This window comes from Neofelis nebulosa, chromosome 6 (assembly GCF_028018385.1).
Source record: "Neofelis nebulosa isolate mNeoNeb1 chromosome 6, mNeoNeb1.pri, whole genome shotgun sequence".
NCBI lineage: Eukaryota > Metazoa > Chordata > Mammalia > Carnivora > Felidae > Neofelis > Neofelis nebulosa.
In genome coordinates, this window is record NC_080787.1 from 45,737,506 (window position 1) to 45,757,751 (window position 20,246).

At 52.2% G+C, this 20,246-nt stretch overlaps 1 protein-coding gene and 1 non-coding gene across 5 annotated transcripts; both read right to left on the reverse strand.

Annotated features, from left to right (window-relative positions):
• Positions 1-95: 95 nt before the first annotated feature.
• On the reverse strand, positions 96-12,759 carry AARS2 (alanyl-tRNA synthetase 2, mitochondrial). Of its 4 annotated transcripts, none has more exons than XM_058734123.1 (22): positions 12,476-12,756; positions 11,023-11,214; positions 10,342-10,487; positions 9,948-10,115; positions 9,247-9,391; positions 7,076-7,221; positions 6,760-6,868; positions 6,381-6,419; positions 6,167-6,278; positions 5,536-5,669; positions 4,958-5,102; positions 4,501-4,673; positions 4,238-4,351; positions 4,008-4,148; positions 3,258-3,395; positions 3,073-3,182; positions 2,811-2,919; positions 2,386-2,508; positions 2,055-2,165; positions 1,397-1,480; positions 1,173-1,283; positions 96-802 (listed from the first exon to the last, which is right to left on the reverse strand). In XM_058734123.1, exons 1-22 carry the CDS (start codon positions 12,716-12,718, stop codon positions 638-640), a joined length of 2,958 nt encoding a protein of 985 aa, XP_058590106.1. In that variant the 5' UTR covers positions 12,719-12,756; the 3' UTR covers positions 96-637. The 4 variants fall into 4 exon arrangements, with proteins under 4 accessions (XP_058590106.1, XP_058590109.1, XP_058590107.1 ...); XM_058734126.1 differs by lacking the exon at positions 12,476-12,756 and adding an exon at positions 12,185-12,429; XM_058734124.1 differs by lacking the exon at positions 1,173-1,283 and having other exon boundaries at positions 12,476-12,757.
• A 6,786-nt stretch (positions 12,760-19,545) lies between these two features.
• On the reverse strand, positions 19,546-19,649 carry LOC131515572 (U6 spliceosomal RNA). The gene has a single exon (XR_009263640.1). It is a non-coding gene; the product is annotated as a U6 spliceosomal RNA (small nuclear RNA).
• Between the last annotated feature and the right edge of the window lie 597 nt (positions 19,650-20,246).

Sequence of the window (20,246 nt, forward strand, 5' to 3'; positions counted from 1 at the left end):
GCAACTGCCCAGGGCCTGCTGCGCATTTTCTCAACAAATCACCAGGGCCTTCGCTAAAATGTGAAGTCACTGTTAATGACACAAGTGACACCAGAGAGGGTGTACCCTGCCGTAATGACTTTCATAAGACAGTTCTGGATCTTGGTGGCCAGCGAGGCCTTTGTGGGTGCCCAGGCTGGCATGGAAAACCTGTTGAACACCCGTGGCGATGAGGATGGTTCTGATTTGGATGATGGGTGACTGTTCGATCCAGTGTGAGGGATCAGCCGGGTGACAGAGCACCCTTACCAGGTTGCTGGGAGGGGAGAGCTGTTCTTTTTTAAGCAGAAGAACTTCTGGAACTTCCTGGCTGCAGTGAAATACTTGTTGGTGAGCAATCACAGCCAAGACAGTCCATGGCTTCACATTCACCCAGTGGGGGTGTGTCTCTGAGCCCACTTCTGCCTTCCAGAACCCCAACTCCTCGTGTCCTCACGGGGCCTGGCCCGAGGCAGCCCCCTAGGGCTCAGCTGCTTGGCCTCCAGTCTTTAGTCCTTTGCTTCAGCCTCCCGGGAGGTTCTGCTGGCTCCTTCAAGGGTTCCTGGCACTGGCCCGTCGGCAGTCTGTCCAGTCTATGTGAGTCCCTGGCGAGCCCGGCTCAGAGCTGGTTGAGGGCGTAGGCTCGGGCTGTCCTGAGGGCAGCTTCCAGGTCAGCCGTCGTTCCGGTGCCCTGAGCCACCACTTGAGAGCCCCAGGCCTTGCCCCCCATGTGGCTGCATACCGCCAGTGCCCAGGCCTCTGCCGTGAAGGCTGGTGTGGTACCCTGGGAACCAAGAGAGAAGGGGCAGTGATGCAGAGCAGCCCTCCCCACCAGCGCTCACTCCATCTACCCCTTGAGAGTGGCATCACAGTGATTAGTCGGGAGACAGGAGAGCACGCGGCTGGGAAAGTGTGTGGAGGTTACTGAATGTCTGCTACTTGTCTGCAAGGGATGTGCAGCCTGGATGGTCATAATCAGGGACCCCCACGGTGCCTTCTCTGGTGGGGGGCTGTGGTTAGGGAGGAGACGGCCCTGTCCCCGTCCTGGGGTGTCCTCCTAGATCGCCTCTACCCAGCCTCGGAGGAGTCAAAGGTGTGCAACTGGAGAGCTGGACCAGGATGGGTGGGTGGGGCTGCTCTCCTCCTTCCCTCACCTGGGCCACCTGACAGGCACACAGCACGTGCCCCAGCGGCTGGGGGCTGAGCAGTAGCACAGACGTGCGAGGCGCCCGCTCACACAGCTGCCGTACCACCTTCACCAGCACCTGGGCAGGGAAGGGCAGACAGTGAGCCCACAGCTCTCTGGACTCCCAGCTACCTCCCAGCCAGGACCTTCCCCTCCCCAGACCGTGGGGCCACCCCCAGCCCCCACACTCACGGAGAGGGACTCCGTGGAGACTGTGTCCACAATCAGGGGCCCCTCTGAATGCCGCCGCAGCAGCTCCTGGGTTTTCTGTGCAGCCTGCAGGGCAGGAAGGACGGCACGGGGATCAGGGTGGAAGGCAGCCGGGCCCCACTTCTGAACCGAGACCCTGTCCGGAAATCCCCTCCGCCAGCAAAGGTCTTTGGCTTGGAGGAGAGGTGTCAGGGGCTCTGCCTCAAATGGCCTGTGTCCTTCCCCTCGTCCCTCACCTCATCCCTTTCACCACAGCTCCAGGCCCCTACAAATAGGCCACTGAAGGTGAAGGACTAAGGCTGGAGCACAGATGGACGAAAGGGGGCGGGAGGAAGGCAGATCCACGGTCAAGTGGTACTGGGGGCTGAAAGGCGTAATCAAGTCAGTCGGCTTCCTAGAGGGCGAGTCTGAGCCAGACTTGGGAGTTGAAGGACAGACACGGTTTGGCAGAGAAAGAAGTGGGGGAAATGGCCTGGTGATGGCACCCAGCTGGCAGGAGAGAGAGGAGCTGCACCCCACCCCCTGCGTCAGGCGCCGTGCCAGGTCGCGAAGCTTCTCCGTGTGCATGCTGGAGTGCCTCTGCCCCTCGCCAAGTGTGCCGGGTACCTGCCCCCACGAGTACAGCCGAACCTCCTCTCACCTGCCCCGTTTCTAGCTTCCGGATGGCAGTGTTGGCACGTCGCTGCAGCACCTTCAGCGTGGCCTGCAGCTCCCGCCGCTGCCACTGGGGCATCACCGCAGTGTCCACAGCCTAAGGCCACAAACAGTACATCAGCCGCGCCCCTCCCAGTCTCAGAGCCAGGAGCCAGCAGTGCAAGGGAAGAGATCACACCCACCACATCCCACCCTGCAGACAAACAACAAATATCTAGGCCAGCAGGAGTCCCAGAGGAATTGGGGGAGAGACCGAGGCATGGGGAAGAGGGCCAGGAGAGAGTGGGGAACAGCTCCGCGGCAGCAGTGACCCTCACATCAGTGAGTCGTCCCATGTCCTTGGATAGTCGCTGAGCCTCCACCACATCCTGGCTGCCCCGACTCAGCCGTTCTGCCGCGGCTCCTACCTCCTGGGCCAGAGCCTGGCCCACCTCTCGGGCCTGCCAGGAGGGAACGGGATGCTCAGGGCTGCTCGGCTTGCTGTCACCTCCCCAGGACAGGGGGCTCTCGACCCACTGCTAGTCAGGGCCAAGACAGAAACACTGAACAATCAGGCCCAGTCGAGGCACCAAATAATCACAACAGATGCCAGCTGTTGGCAGCGCACATGTACGAACACTGGTTCTGCTGCTGGGCATCCCCCGGCCTGAGAGTTTCAGCCGTGTGTGCTCCCTCCACCCCCCCCCCCCCACCACCCCCCGTCCAAATTCGGTGGCCTCCTGGACCCTGCCGGCGTGCCAACCTGCTGGGCCTGCTCCCCGGTGACGGCCAGCAGGCGGGTGGTGCCCCTGGAGAGCTGGCGCTCCCCAACGATGACCAGGTCCCCTACAGCCCCTGTGCGCAGCAGGTGCCTGTGGGCAGAGGGAGGGAGAAGGAAGTCAAGGGGCATGGTGGGACGGAAAGGAGCAACTTAAGCTCCAACCCGGGCGCTGGTGGCTCCAAAGACCAAAGAAGGGTGAGGATCTCGGGCCCCGGATTGGGGCAGGCCGAAAGGAGTGACTCACGTCCCACAGCACAGCTCCACAGAGGTCTGCAGCGCAGCCTGGGAGGCGAGGTCCAGCGCCTCGGCCACGGGCACCCCCACTGACACCACCCGCACAGGGTCTGGGTATACCTGAGGAGAGGGGACCAGTCTGTTCACCAGCCCGTGAGGGGCAGGCAGTCTCACCAAGGGGCCTCCCCAACTCACCTCATCCAGAAAGCGCAGGCCAGGGACATGGGCGGTGCGTGCCAGGGCCACCTCCTCCATGTACACGGCCTCATCCTGCCCCACGGCCTCCTGCACCGTGCCCTCCACTGCCCGGAGCTGCTCTGGGGTCAGTGGAGCCTGGTGGGGTAGGGGGAAATGGATAGACCGACAGGCAGTCAGCTGCGTGCCTGTAACCAAAGCAGCAAGAAGCAGTCCGTGTTCACTGATTCTCCTCAGGTTCTCAGACAGTGGCTAGCACCGAGCAGGCGCTCAATCAACCTTTGTGGAGTAGACAGTTCTTTTCCTTAGAAAGCTGTTGGGAATTGCAGGCCTCTCATCAGGCACTAAGAATTGATGTAACAGAAAATGCTGTTCTGTACCGAGGGAGCTCACCACAAGGGCCAGCCTAATGGAAGAAAAACACAGGATGGGGTAGACCCTGGTGCAAGGACAGAGCTAGATGTGCGAGAAAGGAAGGGTGACAGAGAAGGGAGGGCAGCTCTGCTTGAGCAAGAATGTCTTGGGTGACAGCGGGAACAAGGAAGCTGGGTGGCCGGAGGCTTCAGAGGCTATCTAACCTGACCCCTCACTGGTGCAGGATGCCGAGATGAAGACGTCCCTCACGGCCTCACAGTGACTGAGCGACAGGGAGCCTAGGTCCTTGGACTGGCCAAACTCCCCCTCCCACCGCCCCCCTCCCCCCCTCAAGCCACCAAACTACCTCTTTTTAAGCCTTTCTGTCTTCCTCACCTGGGTGGCCACATCGAAGCGCAGCCGCTCGGGGTTGAGATGGGAACCTCGCTGCTCCGTGCCGGGGCCCAGGGTCTGCCGGAGTGCCCAGTTCAACAGGTGGGTGGCCGTGTGCTTCTCCATGCAGCCTAGACGCCAGGCCTGAAACACTTTTGTCACCCAGAATCCTGGGGGGTAGGGAGAGTCAAGAGGCTGCAGGATATTCTAAATATCAGGGCTTGGGGCCTTACCTCATCTACATGTAGCTGCACCTGGTCCCCAACCTTCAGGCCCTCAGGGGCCACAGCCTCGTGCAGGATGAAGCCTCCACAGACCTGGGCCCGGGGCACTGGGAACAGTACATCCTGGGGAAGGGCAGGGGCCAAGGCACTGATACAACTGCTTGTAGCTTTTCCCTCCCCTTGGCTCCCTTCCCAGGTCGGGTCTGCCTTCTGCAGAAATTAACTTGTCTGTGTGTGTGTGTGTGTGTGTGTGTCTGTGTATGGGGGCTCACCTCCTGCCCCACCCGCACCAGGTAGCCTCGGTCTGAAGCCTGACCCCCCTGTTCAGCGTAGAAGTTGGTTTTGTCCAAGAGAAGGCCACAACGCTGGCCTTTCCCCACAGAGGCCACAGCTGTCCCGTCCTCTGTATACAGCTGGAGCACCTGCGCCTCGCAGGTGCCAAACTCTGCCAGGAAGAAGAATGGTTATCAGTGCTGGGCAGGGGTGTGGGCCCTGGGCCGTTGGTCTGTACCTTACTTGAAGCCAATGGGCATGTAGCTGGTGGAGGGGCACTTTCAGGGGCCACAGCGACCCCTGGTGGCTATAACCCCCTCGCCGCCCTCCCCACCCCCCCACCCCCGCCCCCCATGAAATGTATAGGGCTGGTAGCAACCCTCACAGATGTCCCTCTGTCCCTCCCAGAAACCGCCAGGGACGCTTGTGGCCACCAGCCTCAGTCCGGCCTCTCACCATAACCCCCACTGGGTCGAAGAGAGTAGCTGTACTTGGGACTGTCGTCAGTTGGGGGCACCCCTCGGCGCTGCAGCTCCCCCAGTGCATGGACATTCAGCTGCAGTCCCCGCTCCTGAGCTGGCTCGGCCTGCTGTGACCGGTGCTGCAGGATGGGCGCATGCATAGGGAAGGGGTACACGGATAGTGCAGTGGGACCTGAGCCTCCACAGAGCCCTGCCCCTGCCACACAGCTGTGTGGACTCTGCAGCCCCTCTGGAATAAGCCCTCGGGGCTTGGCTGGCTGCTAGAGACCCTGGGCTGGCTGGTGAACCACCCGTCATGCAGGGTCTCAGGATGAGGCCCCCTTCACCCACCGCTCCCCTCTCTAGGATGCTGTGCTGGCCTCTCCCCATTCCTGGTTCTGTTCAGTCCACTGTATTAGAGTTCTCCTCTACAGGCTGTGGGTGGGGCCTGAGGTGAGGGGACAGACCCCGTCTCCTGTTTCCCTCAATAGCTGCAGCTCCTCCCCCAGGAACTCAGGGCTGGGAAAGGGACTGTCCCAACAGAAGCCTGGGCAGGGGTACCCCAGCGTGTACCTGGGCCTCCTCCTGGGCCAGCCGCGCCAGCCCAGCAGAGTCCAGCTGCACCCCCTTCTCCTCCAGCATCAGCTCTACCAGGTCCAGGGGGAGCCCCAGGTTCCCAGACAGCGATAAGGACCAGGCCACTTCAGCTTTGAAGAAGGAAGACAAAGGGTGTTCAGAGGGGAGGGCAGGATGGACTGAAGGGGAAGAAGTGAGGGAGAAATAAGGGCCAGGGCTTTTCCGACCACACAACAGCCACCAGGTACCAAGCACAAGTGTCCTCTCCCTACACCCGGTAGGTCCAGGAGAGGGGTCAGGCTTTAGGCTCAAAGGCCAGAGCCGAGGGCAGCCCAGGAGACTCCCTTGTCATCTGTCATCTCAGAGGAGAAGGGAAGCTCATTCTCGGGATGAAGCCGGCCTTGGAAAGCAGAGACTGGTGGCAGGGCCAGCTGGACAGAGGGGAAGTGGGGAGAAGGAGGGTGGTGTCCCGCTACAGAGAGATGTGGGTGTTGGAGACAGTGCAGGGAGAGGGACATGGGGAGGAGGGTCTGCATGCTAGGCACACGCCTGCCTCAGAGCTCTGTCCTCTTCCTGCCTTGGTTCACCTGAGTGAGCCCCTCACACCTTGGCCAGGCCGCTCACTCACCAGGGAACAAATCAGAAGGCCCCAGGCGCCTCAGGGTCTGATCGATGATGTGCCGACCCCGCTGCAGGGAGGCCAGGAAGGCTGCCTCGTCCTCTGACACCAGGTTGACTATCTGAACAGGGGCAGGGTGGGACTGGAGCTGGGCCTCCTGGAAGGGAGAGCCGCTCTCCACCCCTCTCTTGTCGGCCCCTCCCTCCCCATCCAAAGCCAGTACCTGGGCTGAGTGCTTCCGCAGTTCTGGATAAGCATCTCCCTGGGGGAGGCAGAGGGCTGAGAAGGTGTGAAAGGCAACCTCCCCACCCTGGACCTCCCTGAGGACACCTGCCTTGGAAGCTCAGCTCCGGCTGATGGATGGCAGACTCAAACAGGGAATACGGACAGAAGGGGGTCCCAAACTCAGAGGCTCAGAAGCCAGGGCAGGGAGGCCTCCTGAGGGCTCCCTGCTTTTTGGATTCAGTCTTAGCTTTCTCAGCCTGACAAGACCTGGGGCTGGCCATTTAGGGTAGGGAGCCTAGGCTGAGGGCACCGTCTAGGCTCAGTGGCAAGGTTCCTGAGCACCCGGGGAAGCCCAGAAGAATAAGTTCTGCCCTCACCAGCGTCTCCACCACTACAGGCACCAGGCTGCCTAGGAAGCCAGGTGGTGCCCGCAACACCTCTGTAGAGAACCGCACAGCTCGACGAAGGATCCGACGAAGCACCAACCTAGAGGGGTTCAGAAGCCAGATGAGAACCGCCTGCAACCCTTGGTCAGCAGTATGGAGAGTGGGGAGGACGAGGTTCAGAGCGGGTGCTCTCATCTCAGAGCCCTCTCCCTCCCCCCACTCCTCCTGACCCACCTCTCCCCTGCAACACCCCCCACCCCCCGCCCTTGCAGCCCCTGCCTCTCTGTGTAGCCCCTGCCAGACTCACGGGGCACCCGACATTCCGGGGCAGACACCGTCGGCGATGCAGACGCTGAGTGTGCGGATGTGATCAGCCACAACGCGGTATGCCATGTCTGTGCGCCCCTCGTCTGCTGCTCCTACCCGACCCAAGTAAGGGGGCACCCCGCAACCCTGGAGAGCGAGAGACAAGGAGACATGGCTGCTGGTCCTGCCTGATGTGGTCCGGGTGGGGTGCCCTTCATCATCTCTAGAGCATCTGCCCTCACCCCTAAAGCTGATCACATCTGGAATGACCTGGTCGGAGAAGCTTCAAACATAAAAGGGAGTCAGTCCCTGCCCTCCCAGGGCCACATTCAGCACTCACAACAATCGCAGCTGTGATCATTTACTGAATTTCTACCATCAGAACGGGGAGGGTGCTTGAACGAAGTGTTGCCTAGTATCCAAAACATCCTGCTCTGGGAGGTATTACTAGTCTCGCTTTAAAGAGGAAACTGAGGCTCTGAGGAGCTAAGTGGCACGAGGCCACACAACGCATCAGGAGCAGATCTGAGATTTGCACCAGCCTGCCTCCACTGCCCACACCCACTTCTCCAGCCTTTATGGGGGGCAGGGAGGGAGGTGTAAGCTACGCCTATGTGTAAGTGCTCCAAAGCAGATGGCTGATTCATCCAGCTCTAAACCTGTCTCTTCCCTGAGCTTCCTCCTCTCAATTAACAGTCCTGCCATTCACCACACTGCTCAAGTCAAAAACTAGAGACCAAGCCTTGGTTTTTATTTCCCTTCCTCATCCAGTCTGTCACTGGGGACTTTTGCTCCTGTCTTGCCTTTGTGAGATCTTTCAAATCAATTACTTTTCTCCACTTCCACAGCTACCAGCCTCAACCATGCCCTCCTGTCTCCTCCCTTTACTACGAAACAGCCTCCCAATTGGCTTCTTAGCTTCTCCTAGGTCTCCCTCCAGCTCATCCTTCACGCAGCAACAAGAGGGGCCTTTAAAAGTGTCAATCAGATCATGCCCCTCCCCCACGCAGAACCCTTTTCACTACACTTAGCATAATAAGAGCCCCACTTTGGACTTCAAGGGCCCAGAAGGTTGGACTTCTGCCTTCCTTTCTATGGTAGATTGTTTGCAAAAATGGCCACAATCCTTCCCTCTTCAGTGTGCTTGCCACTTTACAACGAGACCACAGCTGCTTCCCATCCAAGGATAGAATCTATTTCTCTATCCCTTGAACCTAGGCTAGCCTTGCGACTTGCTTTGGCCAACAGAATGAGGTGGAAAGGACACTGTCCTGAGCCTAAGCCTCAAGAGAGACCTGGTGTGCTTCTGTTCTCCTTCTTGGAACCTTGCTGCCTTGGGATGGGAACAACTCTAAGCTAGCCTGCTGCTTGACAGACACACAGCCTGGTCACCCCCGTTGCCCCAAACAGCCAGCCAGCCAGCCAGTCCTCGAACTACAGCTGCCTAGCAGCTACCTATAGGTGTATGAATGAACTCACAGAAGACCAAAAGGTTGACCCAACAGAGCCCAGCCACCATGGCTAGCTCACAGACTCATATGCTAAATAAATGGTTGTTATTGTAAACTACAAAGTATTAGATGCTTTGTTACACAACAAAAGCGCAGTCACACATTCTCCAGCTACATCCCAGGTGATTCTACTCTGGCTAGCTCTAGGCCACCTTTGGGTTCCTTTCCTGCCTCAGGGCCTTGGTACCGGCCATCCCCTCGACCTGGAATGAGCTTCTTGTGGCTGGCTCCTCCTCTTTCAGGTTCCAGCTCAGAGATCACCTCCTTGGTGAGCCTTCCCCAAACACTTCATCTAAGATTCCTCTCCACCGTCCCCCCTACCCCCACCACAGTTACTATCATCCATGTTTACTGCCTGGTCACAATCTGCAATCTGGTTCAAGTCTGCCATCTTGTTCTTTAATACACTTACTTATTTATCTCTTAGGCTACAACGTAATCTCCTCTACTAAGCACAAAGGACTGCACACAAAGTAGGCACTAAACACCTATTTTTTGAAGATGCGAAGGACAGAAGGATTTGGGAGCAATATCAGGTAATAAATACAAATCCCAGCCTGTTTGACCCTGCTATCCTTGGCTGGGCAAGGTTTCCACATGCAGGAATACTCGGGAGTTCTCAACAAAGCGCCAGCTTCTGGAAGGGAAGAGGCCGGCTCACCTGCTGAATGGCGTCAAGCAGCGGGGAGAAGAGATCAGTGTCGTAAGTGGAGCGCGTGCCTTGCAGCACGGCCACCAGCCTTTCCAGGCCCATTCCCGTGTCCACGTGCCGCTGGGGCAGGGGCTGCAGGCTTCCATCTGCCTCTCTGGCCAGGGAAGGTGTGCAAGGTGAGGCCCCACATGGGATTACTGGGGTGAGGCAGATGCCCAAGTGCAGCGGAGGAACGAGGAGGGGCTGACAGTGGGAGGAACCAGAAGGCGGTATCCACCCCTCTCCCACAAAGGCAGACAGTGATGGCCTTGGGTCCTGTACTTTCTCATAAAGGGTGATCTCCACCCTCACCCCTGCTTGGGCCCTTGCCTGGACCCACACATCCCCTTTCTGGGACAGAATTCTTTGCCCTGAGAAAGAGACATGTCAAGGCTGGGAGAAAATCTTAGAGACCACCAGCCTCCGTGCCATCCAGTGATGAGAGAACAGAAGCTGGCGGACAGCAGTGACTAGTTGAAAGTGTCACGAGCAAAGACTAGGGTTAAATCAGTTATTACCTGAAAAGTGTTTAGAAATGTACCTGGCACACAGTAAACACCATTTAGGTGTTTTTTTTTTTTTTTTTTTATAAGAAATGGATCAAAGTCTCCTGAATGCCACCTTGCCCACTTCTGGCCAGGGATTTTCCTTCTGCTTCAGCACCCCATTACCTGTTGTGTTGAATGAAGACCAGATTCCATAGCTCCACCAGCTGGGGGGCTCCCCCTCTCCCAGCCAGGTCATAGTGGATCTCCGTGCAGGGCCCACAGGGGCCAGTGTTCCCCATTTCCCAGAAGTTCTCTTGTGGTCCAAAGGAAAGCACATGACTGGCACACACCCTGACAAGAAAGCCAGGCGGGTGGTAGGGAGACAGACAAACCTGGAAGCCAGAACCCTCTCTGCCATGAGAGCCTCTCCACCAAGCTCAGCAAGAGGAGAAACAGGGCTGACCCCAATCTGTTTCTGGGACCAGATGCTAAGACTCTGATGACTGATGCTGGTACTCTCCATTTGCCAGTCCTCTTGCCCTCTGGAAGTGGACACAAGGGGCAGAGGCAGACTTACCCTAAGCTGAGCCAGATGTCCCTGCTCTCCAGGTCTGGGTCCAGCCCTGCCTTGGGGTCACCACCGAAGTAGGAGACCCAGAGCCTGTCTTCAGGGATCCCGTAGACCTCAGTCAGCAGTTCCCAGGCCATGCGGCAAGCCTCCTCCTGCAGGGGAAACCCACATGGGGTGGGAGGAGGAGAATGGTGGGAAGAGGGCCCCGCTGAAGCACCAATCAAGCCACATGAGTTCAGCCCTCAGCTTAACACAAAATTCCACTGCCCTCCTTGTTTCCAGAACAAACCATGACCATTTCTGCTTGAGTTTTTTTCCTGTCCAGAAAACTTCACCCCTCCTTTAGATCCTTTCCTTCAAGTCCCACTCTCTCCATGAAGTTGTCTTTCCACCCTAACCTGGGATGATTTCTAACTCCTGCATTTTAGTATTTTTCTGACCATTTATTCATTCAACAATTACCAACCAGCCATTAGGCAGGAGGCATAGTCCTGGCCCTCACACTTACAATCCAATTAGGGAAGTGAGACGCAGTCTCATCATATTTGTTCATCTAGCACTTTGCCTTCCTGTGTAGTATGAGCCCTGTCCAAGCAGGGCTTAGGAGTAGAGACAGGACTCCTCTTGAGCCCCTTCTTGGTTGACCACTGACCTTTTTTCTAACTCTAGGGCTTCCTGGAGACTCACCTTAAAATATTCACCCCCAAAAGCCCAATTGCCAAGCATCTCAAAGAAGGTGTGATGGGAAAGATCTCGGCCCACATCCTCCAGGTCGTTGTGGCGTCCTCCAGCCCTCACACATTTCTGGCTGTTGGCCACACGTCGGAAGCCTGCCATTTCGCTTCGTGGATCCACGGTGCCCAGGAAGATTGGCTTGAACTGGAAACACACAAAGGTCCCAGTTCTCACTCCCTCCGTAGACGGGAGAAGTGGGGAGTGGGGTGTTCAGAGTGAAGGCTGACTGTGCCCCCGAGAGTGCGGTGTGGTCTTGGCTAAGGGGCAATCTGGAAGCCTGGAGGCACCCATCTCTGATGTGTGTGGGGCAGACAAGAGGTAAATAAGTCAGGAAACAGCGATACTCTGCTAGTAAATTAGGCAACGTAAAAGAAGGAGGACTATGTTGGTGGCGGGAAACAGGGCACTGAATGGCTTCATCCTTCATGTCAGCTTCTTTAAATCACACCCAATAACTTCAGTATAAAACCAAGACCACAGGACACTGGGCATGCCTCACAAACTCAGCATTTAATAGCCTCTACGTTTGGGGTGCTTGGGTGGCTCAGTCGGCTAAGCTTCTGACTCTTGATTTTAGCTCAGGTCATGATCTCACGGTTTGTGAGTTCAAGCCCTGCATCAGCCTCTGCACTGACAGCATGGAGCCTGCTTGGGATTCTTTTTTTTTTTTTTTTTTTTGAAATTTTTTTTTAAATGTTTATTTATTTTTGAGACAGAGAGAGACACAGCATGAGCAGGGAAGGGGCAGAGAGAGAGGGAGACACAGAATGTGAAGCAGGCTCCAGGCTCTGAGCTGTCAGCACAGAGCCCGACGCGGGGCTGCGAGATCATGACCTGAGCCGAAGTCCACATAACCGACTGAGCCACCCAGGCGCCCCAAGCCTGCTTGGGATTCTGTCTCCCTCTCTCTCTGCCCCTCCCCACTTGCTCTATCTCTCTCAAAATAAAAATAAACTTAAAAGTCTCTACGGTTAACCGATTCCCCCCTCCTTGCTCATTTTACAGGTGAAGACAAATCTAGAGAGGGTAAGTGGTGCTCAAAGTCAAAAGCTTAGAGAATACAGTCTAGCACATAAAATGTGCTCAACAAACGTTTATTTAACGAATTAGTTACCTTTATTTACAACATGAATAAATGAAGCCAGACTTCCCCCACCAGTCTGCCCCCAGAGAACTCCACACTCTCCATTCTTGGACCTAAAACTAAATCCCAACCCAAGCTCCGAGGTCGGGCCCTCCCCAAGCCCTAACTTGTGCCCCCAACGATTTAGCCTCACAACAAACGGTCCTTTCCTCCAAAGCCAAGAGCTCCGCCCCTCGCTTCTTTTGCCCAATCCCGCAGTGCCTTTCTCCCCGGAAAAAAAATCACAAACTCCGCCCCCGCTCTGGGTGGCTCAGCCCCCACCTGGTTCATGCCCGCATTGACGAAAAGCAAACTGGGGTCGCCGCGGGGCCGCACGGAGGCGGACGGCACCAGTCGGTGGCCGTGGCGGTCCCGAAAGAAGCTCAGGAAGGCGTCCCGAACGGCCGTGGCCGAGGCTGGAGGGGGCTCGGATGAGAACGGCCGACGGCTGAGGCCCCCCCACAGAGGCGACCTTCGAAAGGCCCGCCGCAGTCGCCGAGCTGCAGCTGCCATCGACGCCGCCATCTTAACTCGGGGCAGTAACTTCACGGGGTCAAGGGACGCCGCGGGGATAGAAGGTGGCATGGAAAGGAAGCCGCGCTCTTTGTACAGCGGCCCCTGGCGGTAGGAGGACTCAAGGCAGCCTCTGCGGCCCGGGTAGAAGTGATTGGGAAGGGGACGTCAGCAGTAGGCCTAGCTCCACAGCTGCCTGGCGCATAGTAGGCCCTTAATTCATTCGTCATTAAACAAATATTCATTTAGAAGCTACTAGTGTCAGGCATTGTTTTAGGCTCTTAAGGATATATTAGTCACAACAAAATCCTTTAATAAAAATCGTGCTCTCCAGAAATCTATATCATAGTAGTAATTGTCATGTTTATTAATTAATGTTGCAAGGTTACAACTGGAGTTGCAGTGAACAGGCTTGGATTCAACGTGTGTGTGCGCGCACGCACATATGTGTGTGTGTGTTTCCGGTATGAGGGAAGAAGGCAGAGTGCCAAGGGAAGTAGTATCAGCATCCATTCAAGAAGCATTCAATAAACATATTGAATATTAACTATGTGCCAGGCACTGTTCTAGGCACTTGCCAATGCCCTTTGCCCTTGGCATTGGAAATGACTGTTTTGTTCTTAGGGATTGGAGCAGGCCCCTTGGAACAGGAGCAAATAGCATCTGCTTCCTTATTAATTGCTAAATAACATTTGGTCTTTTAATTTGCCTGGGGATTAGAGGGAATCCAGGTTGTCAGGGCAGGATGAAGCTGTTGACCAATAGCTGCAGAGATTTCTCTCTCTCTAAGTTTCCCAAAGCCCTAGGGTTTTGTGTGCTTTGCATTAGGGTAAGAGAGGTACCTGTTCCACCTCCCGCTTCTGTCTTTTTCTCCATGGTGACAGCTGTGACCATGATGCCAACACAGGCCCTTGTGGGTACAGCCAGGGCCCTCATGGGGCTTCTCATGATAACCTCTGCTCTTGGCCTGGGAAATTAAACAGGTGAAGAAGAGAACTCATGACAGTTAAAGCGGAGCAGCAGAGCTGAAATCAGTGTGGCCACCTAGTAGGCCTCAGCCATCCACATGGGCTCTTTTGGTCATTCTTTATGAGTTATGTTATTTAGGGACTTTTGAAAAATGGTTTCCTTGGGAAACGTGTAGTCTTTTTGGACTCGAGTTTCCAGAGCAATGGTGAATTCTCAACTTTGTATTCTGACAGAGCGTAGCATCTATCTCATGATCCTCTGTTTCTCCCCTTGCCCACGTAAATTAAAAGTGTTGTTTTGAAAGTGTGTTTTGCCTGTTTTGGTTTTTCCAGCGTTTTTGGAACAGGAACCCAAAGCCAGATGGGGATTTCTGTGAGATTGATGATCTTGAGACAAGACTGTGAAATTCTTCCCCAAACTGAGATGGGAGTGTTTTGCTAGAGAAATCTAGCTGGGGCCTCTAACCAGTACTGATGTCAACAACTTTCTTTCACTTTCAGATTTTTCTCAGAAAGTTTTTGTATTATAGTAGGAACTCCATGTTTTTAGACTAATGTGGATCTAGTGTGGAGCCATGGATTATGTTTTTCAAACAGCTTTATTGAAATATAATTCATATACCCTACAGTTCACCCATTTAAAGTGTACAAGTCAGTGGCTTTCAGTACATTCACAGAATCATCGTCTGTGAATCATAATTACTTTCAGAACATTTTCATCACCTCCAAAAGAAACCTCATGCCCTTTAGCTGTTAACCACCCCCATCAGCGGTAGGCAACTACTAATCTGTTTTCTGTAGATTTGCCTATTCTGAACATTTCGCGTAAATGGAATCACACAATACATGATCTTTTGTAACTTCACTTAGCATAATGTTGACAAGGTTCATCTATGTTATAGCATGTATCATGGACTTTTAGAAATGCATTTTTTTGAGTTGTCTTCTGTTGGAGGAAGGGTTTTTCCTCCATCTTGCTGTTTTGTCCCTGCCATTAAAAAATGGTCATTTTCTTTTGTTTAAGTGTGGTATTCTCTGGTAAATCAGTCTCTTCCCCCCCACCCCCCCATGAAGCAAAGTGGTTCTTTTAGGATTGTGATGTGTCTGTTCTGATTTGCCACTGTCCTCTGATGAGGAAGTGAAACTTAAGGTCTGCAGTTTCCCAAGACAGATATATCTGGGGAGAACTCACCAGACTGAGAAGTTACTGACCTGGGAACTTCTCTCAGGAGTACTCATCATCCATCTTAGTATTTGTAAGAATTTCATTTTGGGGTTTAAAATGCAAACTGAGGGGCGCCTGGGTGGCTCAGTCGATCAAGTGTATGACTTTGGTTCAAGTCATGATCTCACGGCTTGTGGGTTCGAACCCCGCGTCAGGCTCTGTGCTGACAGCTCAGAGCCTGGAGCCTGCTTTGGATTCTGTGTCTCCCTCGCTCTCTGCCCTTCCCCGGCTCACGCTCTGTCTCTCGAAAATAAATAAACATTAACAAGTTTAACAATAAATAAGTCAATAAATAAAAAATAAAATGTAAACTGAGTCTGTTTACTAGGAGCTGTTCAGCTGGGTTTGGGTGTCGCCTTCCCTGGGTTTGGGATTGCCCTTGTGTTGTTTGACTTACTTATCTTGGCAGGCCCAAGGCACCCATTCTTTGAGCGTTCTCTTTTCACCTTATTCATGAGAAGCAACGCCTGCCCTTACTCTGGGAATGGAAATTGTTCCTCCTGATTTCCCCCTTGGCTTTGAGAGCAGGAACCTGAGGTCAGTGATGCATTCTGTCCTGGACTGATGGTCAGAGGAGACACAAGGGAATTTTTACCCTTACTGAGCATAGGGAAGTCAGCTTTGGGAACTTCCTCATCATAAAAGCCATCTTTTAGTGTCGAGGTTAAAAGTTCAACCTGTAAGAGGTATTCCCAGTTTGATGTATTTGTTTACGGCTTTGCCCTGTCCGGATTGTGAAAGCAACGCTTGTCAAATGTCTATATGCATAGGGATTTACCGGGATCTTGTTAAAACTGCAGACACTGACTCAGTAGGTCTGGGTAAGCTCGCAATTCTGTATTTCTAGCAGGCTCCTAGGTGATGCTGTTGCTGCCCCTTGCCTACCAGACCATACTTTGAGCAACAAGAGTGTGGGAAAGGACTTGTGGGAAGAGTTGGGACACCGACTTTTGCTTGGGGCGGGGTCCTAGGGCTTGGGTGCTTCTAGGCTCTCCCCTTCCTCCCGGAGCTGCTTGGTGGAGCCCGGAGCTCCCTCTGCGCATGCGTGCTCGCTCTCATCCCCCTTCAGCCTGCGTCCTCTTGAGGGTGACGGCTGCGTCTGCCTGTTGCTAAGAGACGCGGAGGTTGAGGGGACCGGCGGTGGGGGGATGGGAGGGGAGCGGCGCCCACGGGAGCCGGGAAAGGGCATGGGGACGCAGGTCCTGGGACTCCAGGGATGGGAGCCTCCTGGGATCCAGAATTCAGCGATTTAGTGGACCCTCAGTGTTGCAATGCCTGGGTTTGTCTTTAGGCATTTTTTTTTTTAATTGTCCCATTTTAAATGGTTATAAGTACGAACGTAATATTCTCTAGTTGCCTCTTGGCCAGGAAAATCTGAAATACTTTCTATCTGGCCCTTTGAAAAAAAAAAAAGGAAAAAAAAAAGAAAAAAAATGGCCAACTCCTGTGTAAGAGGTTTGTTTTGTTTTTAATCTTTTTTTTTTCTTTCTAAATCACATAATAAAACACAGACTTAGAAAAGTCAACCAAACCAAATGAATAGCTTAATTATTATTAGAAGGCAGACATCTTTGTATCCACCACCCTGATTGCAAAATAGAACTTTGCATCAATCCCAGGCACTCCACCTGGACTTATCCAGCCATCTTCCTCCTTCCAAAGCTGGCCACTACCCTGACTTTAATAGTTATTACAATTTTGGGTGTCTTTATAGTTTTATCACCCAAATATACATCCTTAGATGTATTTTATCGAGACACAGAGACAGAGAGAGAGCGAGCGAGCTGGGGGGAGGGGGAGAGAGACAGAATCCCTTGTCAGTGCACTGTCAGTGCAGAGCCCTTGAGCTCAGGAACCATGGGATCATGACCGAGATCATGAACTGAAGCGAAAACAAGAGTCGTAGGCTTAGCCAACTGAGCCATCCAGGTGTCCCTTTAGATGTATTCTAAAAACCTGACTGAAAATGCATTTTAAGTCTTTTTATCTGTGGATTCCCTCTTAATTTCCTTCTTTTCCTTACAGTGTGTGGACTTTTTCATAGTCTGTTTTTGCTGACTTCATATTCAATGTTCAACTCACATTCAACAGGTTCTTCTGCGCTCTCTTATTTCAATCAAATTAGCACCTGGGTCTAGAAACTTAATCAGATACGGGTTCGAATCCCTTTGGTGAGAGTCTACGTGGTAGAGGGTGCTCTTTCACCAGAGGGCATGTTGATGTCTGGTTATCTTTCTATGATCTTAGCAGCCACATATACATACTGTCTCTACCTGTTAATTCATTGGAGAGTGCAACATGGTGACATTCACATTCTATCATCTCTTTTTCACTTATTCTCTATAAAAGGCTATCTTTTTTCCTCAATTTATTTCAAAAACATCTGTCTAAAGCAAAATAATTTTGTAATTGTATCATTCTGTTTATTGCTCCTTTCCTTTTTTTTTTTTTTAATGTTTTCTAATGTTTATTTATTCTTGAGACAGAGACAAGAGCGTGAACAGGGGAGGGGCAGAGAGAGAGGGAGACACAGAATCTGAAACGGGCTCCAGGCTCTGAGCGGTCAGCACAGAGCCCGACGCGGGGCTCAAACCCACGAACTGTGAGATCATGACCTGAGCCGAAGTCGGACGCTCAACCGACTGAGCCACCCAGGCTCCCCTCCTTTTTTTTTTTTTTTTAATGTTTATTTCTTTTTGAGAGGGAGACAGAGCGCAAGTGGGGGAGGGGCAGAGAGAGAGAGAGACACACACACACACACACAGAATCTGAAGCAGGCTTCAGGCCCCGAGCTGTCAGCACAGAGCCCGACACGGGACTCGAACCCACAAACCCGTGAGATCATGACCTGAGCCAAAGTCAGACGTTTAACCAACAGAACCACCCAAGTGCCCCTTGCTCCTGTCCTTTTTGTTGTGTATGTATGTCACACATATGGTTATAACATAAAGGAGGGGGCGTGGTAGTGGACCTATATGGTTGTAAAGTTTTTATGAAGTAGAATAATATTCACTCTAGGTGGACTCTGAATAGTTAAGGATACGTATTGAAATCCTTAGAGCAGCAGTCCTTAAAGTGGGTGATGGAAAGACTTTGGGGGAATCCCCAAAACCATTCAGGAGGCCTGCGAGGTCCTCGTTTTTCCAACAACATATGTCAGTAAGGTTGCATTTTCTTCATATATGCCAACCCAAACAGCCTATCACAACAGATTGAATGTCAAAGTCAGTATGAGTATCCATCTGTCTTTTATTAAGACAGGCATTAAAGAGATTTGCAAAAACAGAAAACAATGCCTCTCTTCTCACTGATTTTTTAAAATATATTTTTCATAAAAACATGTTGTTTATGTTAACATAAAAATATTTATTTATTTATTTATTTATTTTAAACATTTTATTTATTTTTTAGACAGGGAGAGATAGAGCATGAACAGGGGAGGGTCAGAGAGAGGGAGACACAGAATCTGAAACAGGCTCCAGGCTCTGAGCTGTCAGCACAGAGCCCGACGCGGGGCTCGAACTCACGGACCGCGAGATCATGACCCGAGCCGAAGTCGGCCGCTTAACCGACTGAGCCACCCAGGTGCCCCAACATAAAAATATTTAAATATTAAAAAATTTTTCAGTTTAATTTCATAAATCTGCATACTTCTATATCTCCTCCATAAAAACTCTTTGGGGATCTCCAATACTTTTTAGGGATGTAAAGGGACCCTGAAACCAAAATGCTTGTTAATTGCTGCTATAGAGCAAACACTCAAGAATATTGGGACAGGCAACGTTATTCACAAGAGCCAAAAGGTGAAAACAACGCAAATGCTCATCAGTGGAAAAATGGAGAGACAAAGTGTGGGATATACATACAGTGGAATATGACTGCCTTAAAAGGAAGTACAGATACATGCTACCATGTGGATTATCCTGGAAAACATTATGCTAATTGAAAGAAGCCAAGCACAAAAGGCCACGTATTGTATGATTCTGTTTATATGCAGTGTTCACAGTAGGCAAATCCATAGAGCCAGCTAGATTGAAGGCAACCAGGCGCAGAGAAAGGGGAGAATACGGAGTTACTGCTTTATGCATATGGAGTTTTATTTTGGGACAATAGAAATGTTTTATTTTTGGGGCGCCTGGGTGGCTCAGTCGGTTGGACGTCCAACTTCGGCTCAGGTCACGATCTCGCGGTCTGTGAGTTCGAGCCCCGTGTCGGGCTCTGTGCTGACAGCTCAGAGCCTGGAGCCTGTTTCGGATTCTGTGTCTCCCTCTCTCTCTGACCTTCCTCCGTTCATGCTCTGTCTCTCTCTGTCTCAAAAATGAATAAATGTTAAAAAAAAATTAAAAAAAAGAAATGTTTTATTTTTTACTTTTTTAAAAACATTTATTTTTTATTTTTATTTAAAAACTTTTTTTTAACACTTATTTATTTTTTGAGAGACAGAGTGGGAGCAGGAGAGGGGCAGAGAGAGAGAGAGAGGGAGGCACAGAATCTGAAGCAGGCTCCAGGCTCTGAGCTGTCAGCACAGAGCCCGACGTGGGGCTTGGATTCGTGAACTGTGAGATCATGACCTGAGCCGAAGTTGGACACTTAACTGACTGAGCCACCCAGGTGCCCCAGCATGTAATAATAATAATAATAAAAAAAAATCTATGGAACACTTCTCAAATTTGCATGTGATCCTTGTGCAGAGGCCATGCTATTCTCTGTATTGTTTTAGTTTTAGTACATATGCTACTGAAGTGAGCACACAGTGTATGATTAAAAAACACAACACTGAGCATGCAAGCAAAGTTGAACTATTTTTGATAACAAGAGTAAAGAGAGTGGAAAGTGCTTTTTAAAAGACCTAAACAAATAGAGTGTAGTTGATGATAAGCATGCCAGAGTGTCGAGGAATGGAGTGTCCTGCTATTTGCAACTTACTCTGAATTGCACCAAAAATAGAATGGATTCATTGATGGATGGGATAGATGTGTGATAAGGGGATAGGGCAAATACAGACAAATGTCAACAATTGTAGAATCTAAGTGGTGAGTATATGAGTGCTTACTGTATAATTCATTCAATTGTTCTTTGTATTTGAAATTTTCACCATCTTTTTTGGGGGGAAATTTTTATTTGTATTGTGCAAGGTTTGCTGGGAAGGAGTGAGAGTCCTTTAGCGGATGGGGACCTGAAAGGCTGAGGGGACCCCTCCAGCAATTTAGAGGCCTCGGGGAAACTGCGGAGGACTAACTGGCTTGGAATTAGGACGCTGGAGGCACATTTGTGCTGGGGTGGGACAGGAAAGAGTAAAAGGGTCAGAGGGACCAGGTATGATTTTCCCTGATTAACATGGATGCAA

What these genes read in the sequence shown, in the direction of transcription:
- AARS2 (XM_058734123.1), bottom strand. Translation starts at nt 12,718, where the DNA reads ATGGCGGCGTCGATGGCAGCTGCAGCTCGGCGACTGCGGCGGGCCTTT. An exon ending in GTGGAGCTGTGCTGTGGGAC is followed by an intron (nt 2,920 to 3,072) that starts GTGAGTCACTCC and finishes CTCTGCCCACAG; the next exon opens with GCACCTGCTGCGCACAGGGG. An exon ending in CCGGGGAGCAGGCCCAGCAG is followed by an intron (nt 2,509 to 2,810) that starts GTTGGCACGCCG and finishes CCCTCCTGGCAG; the next exon opens with GCCCGAGAGGTGGGCCAGGC.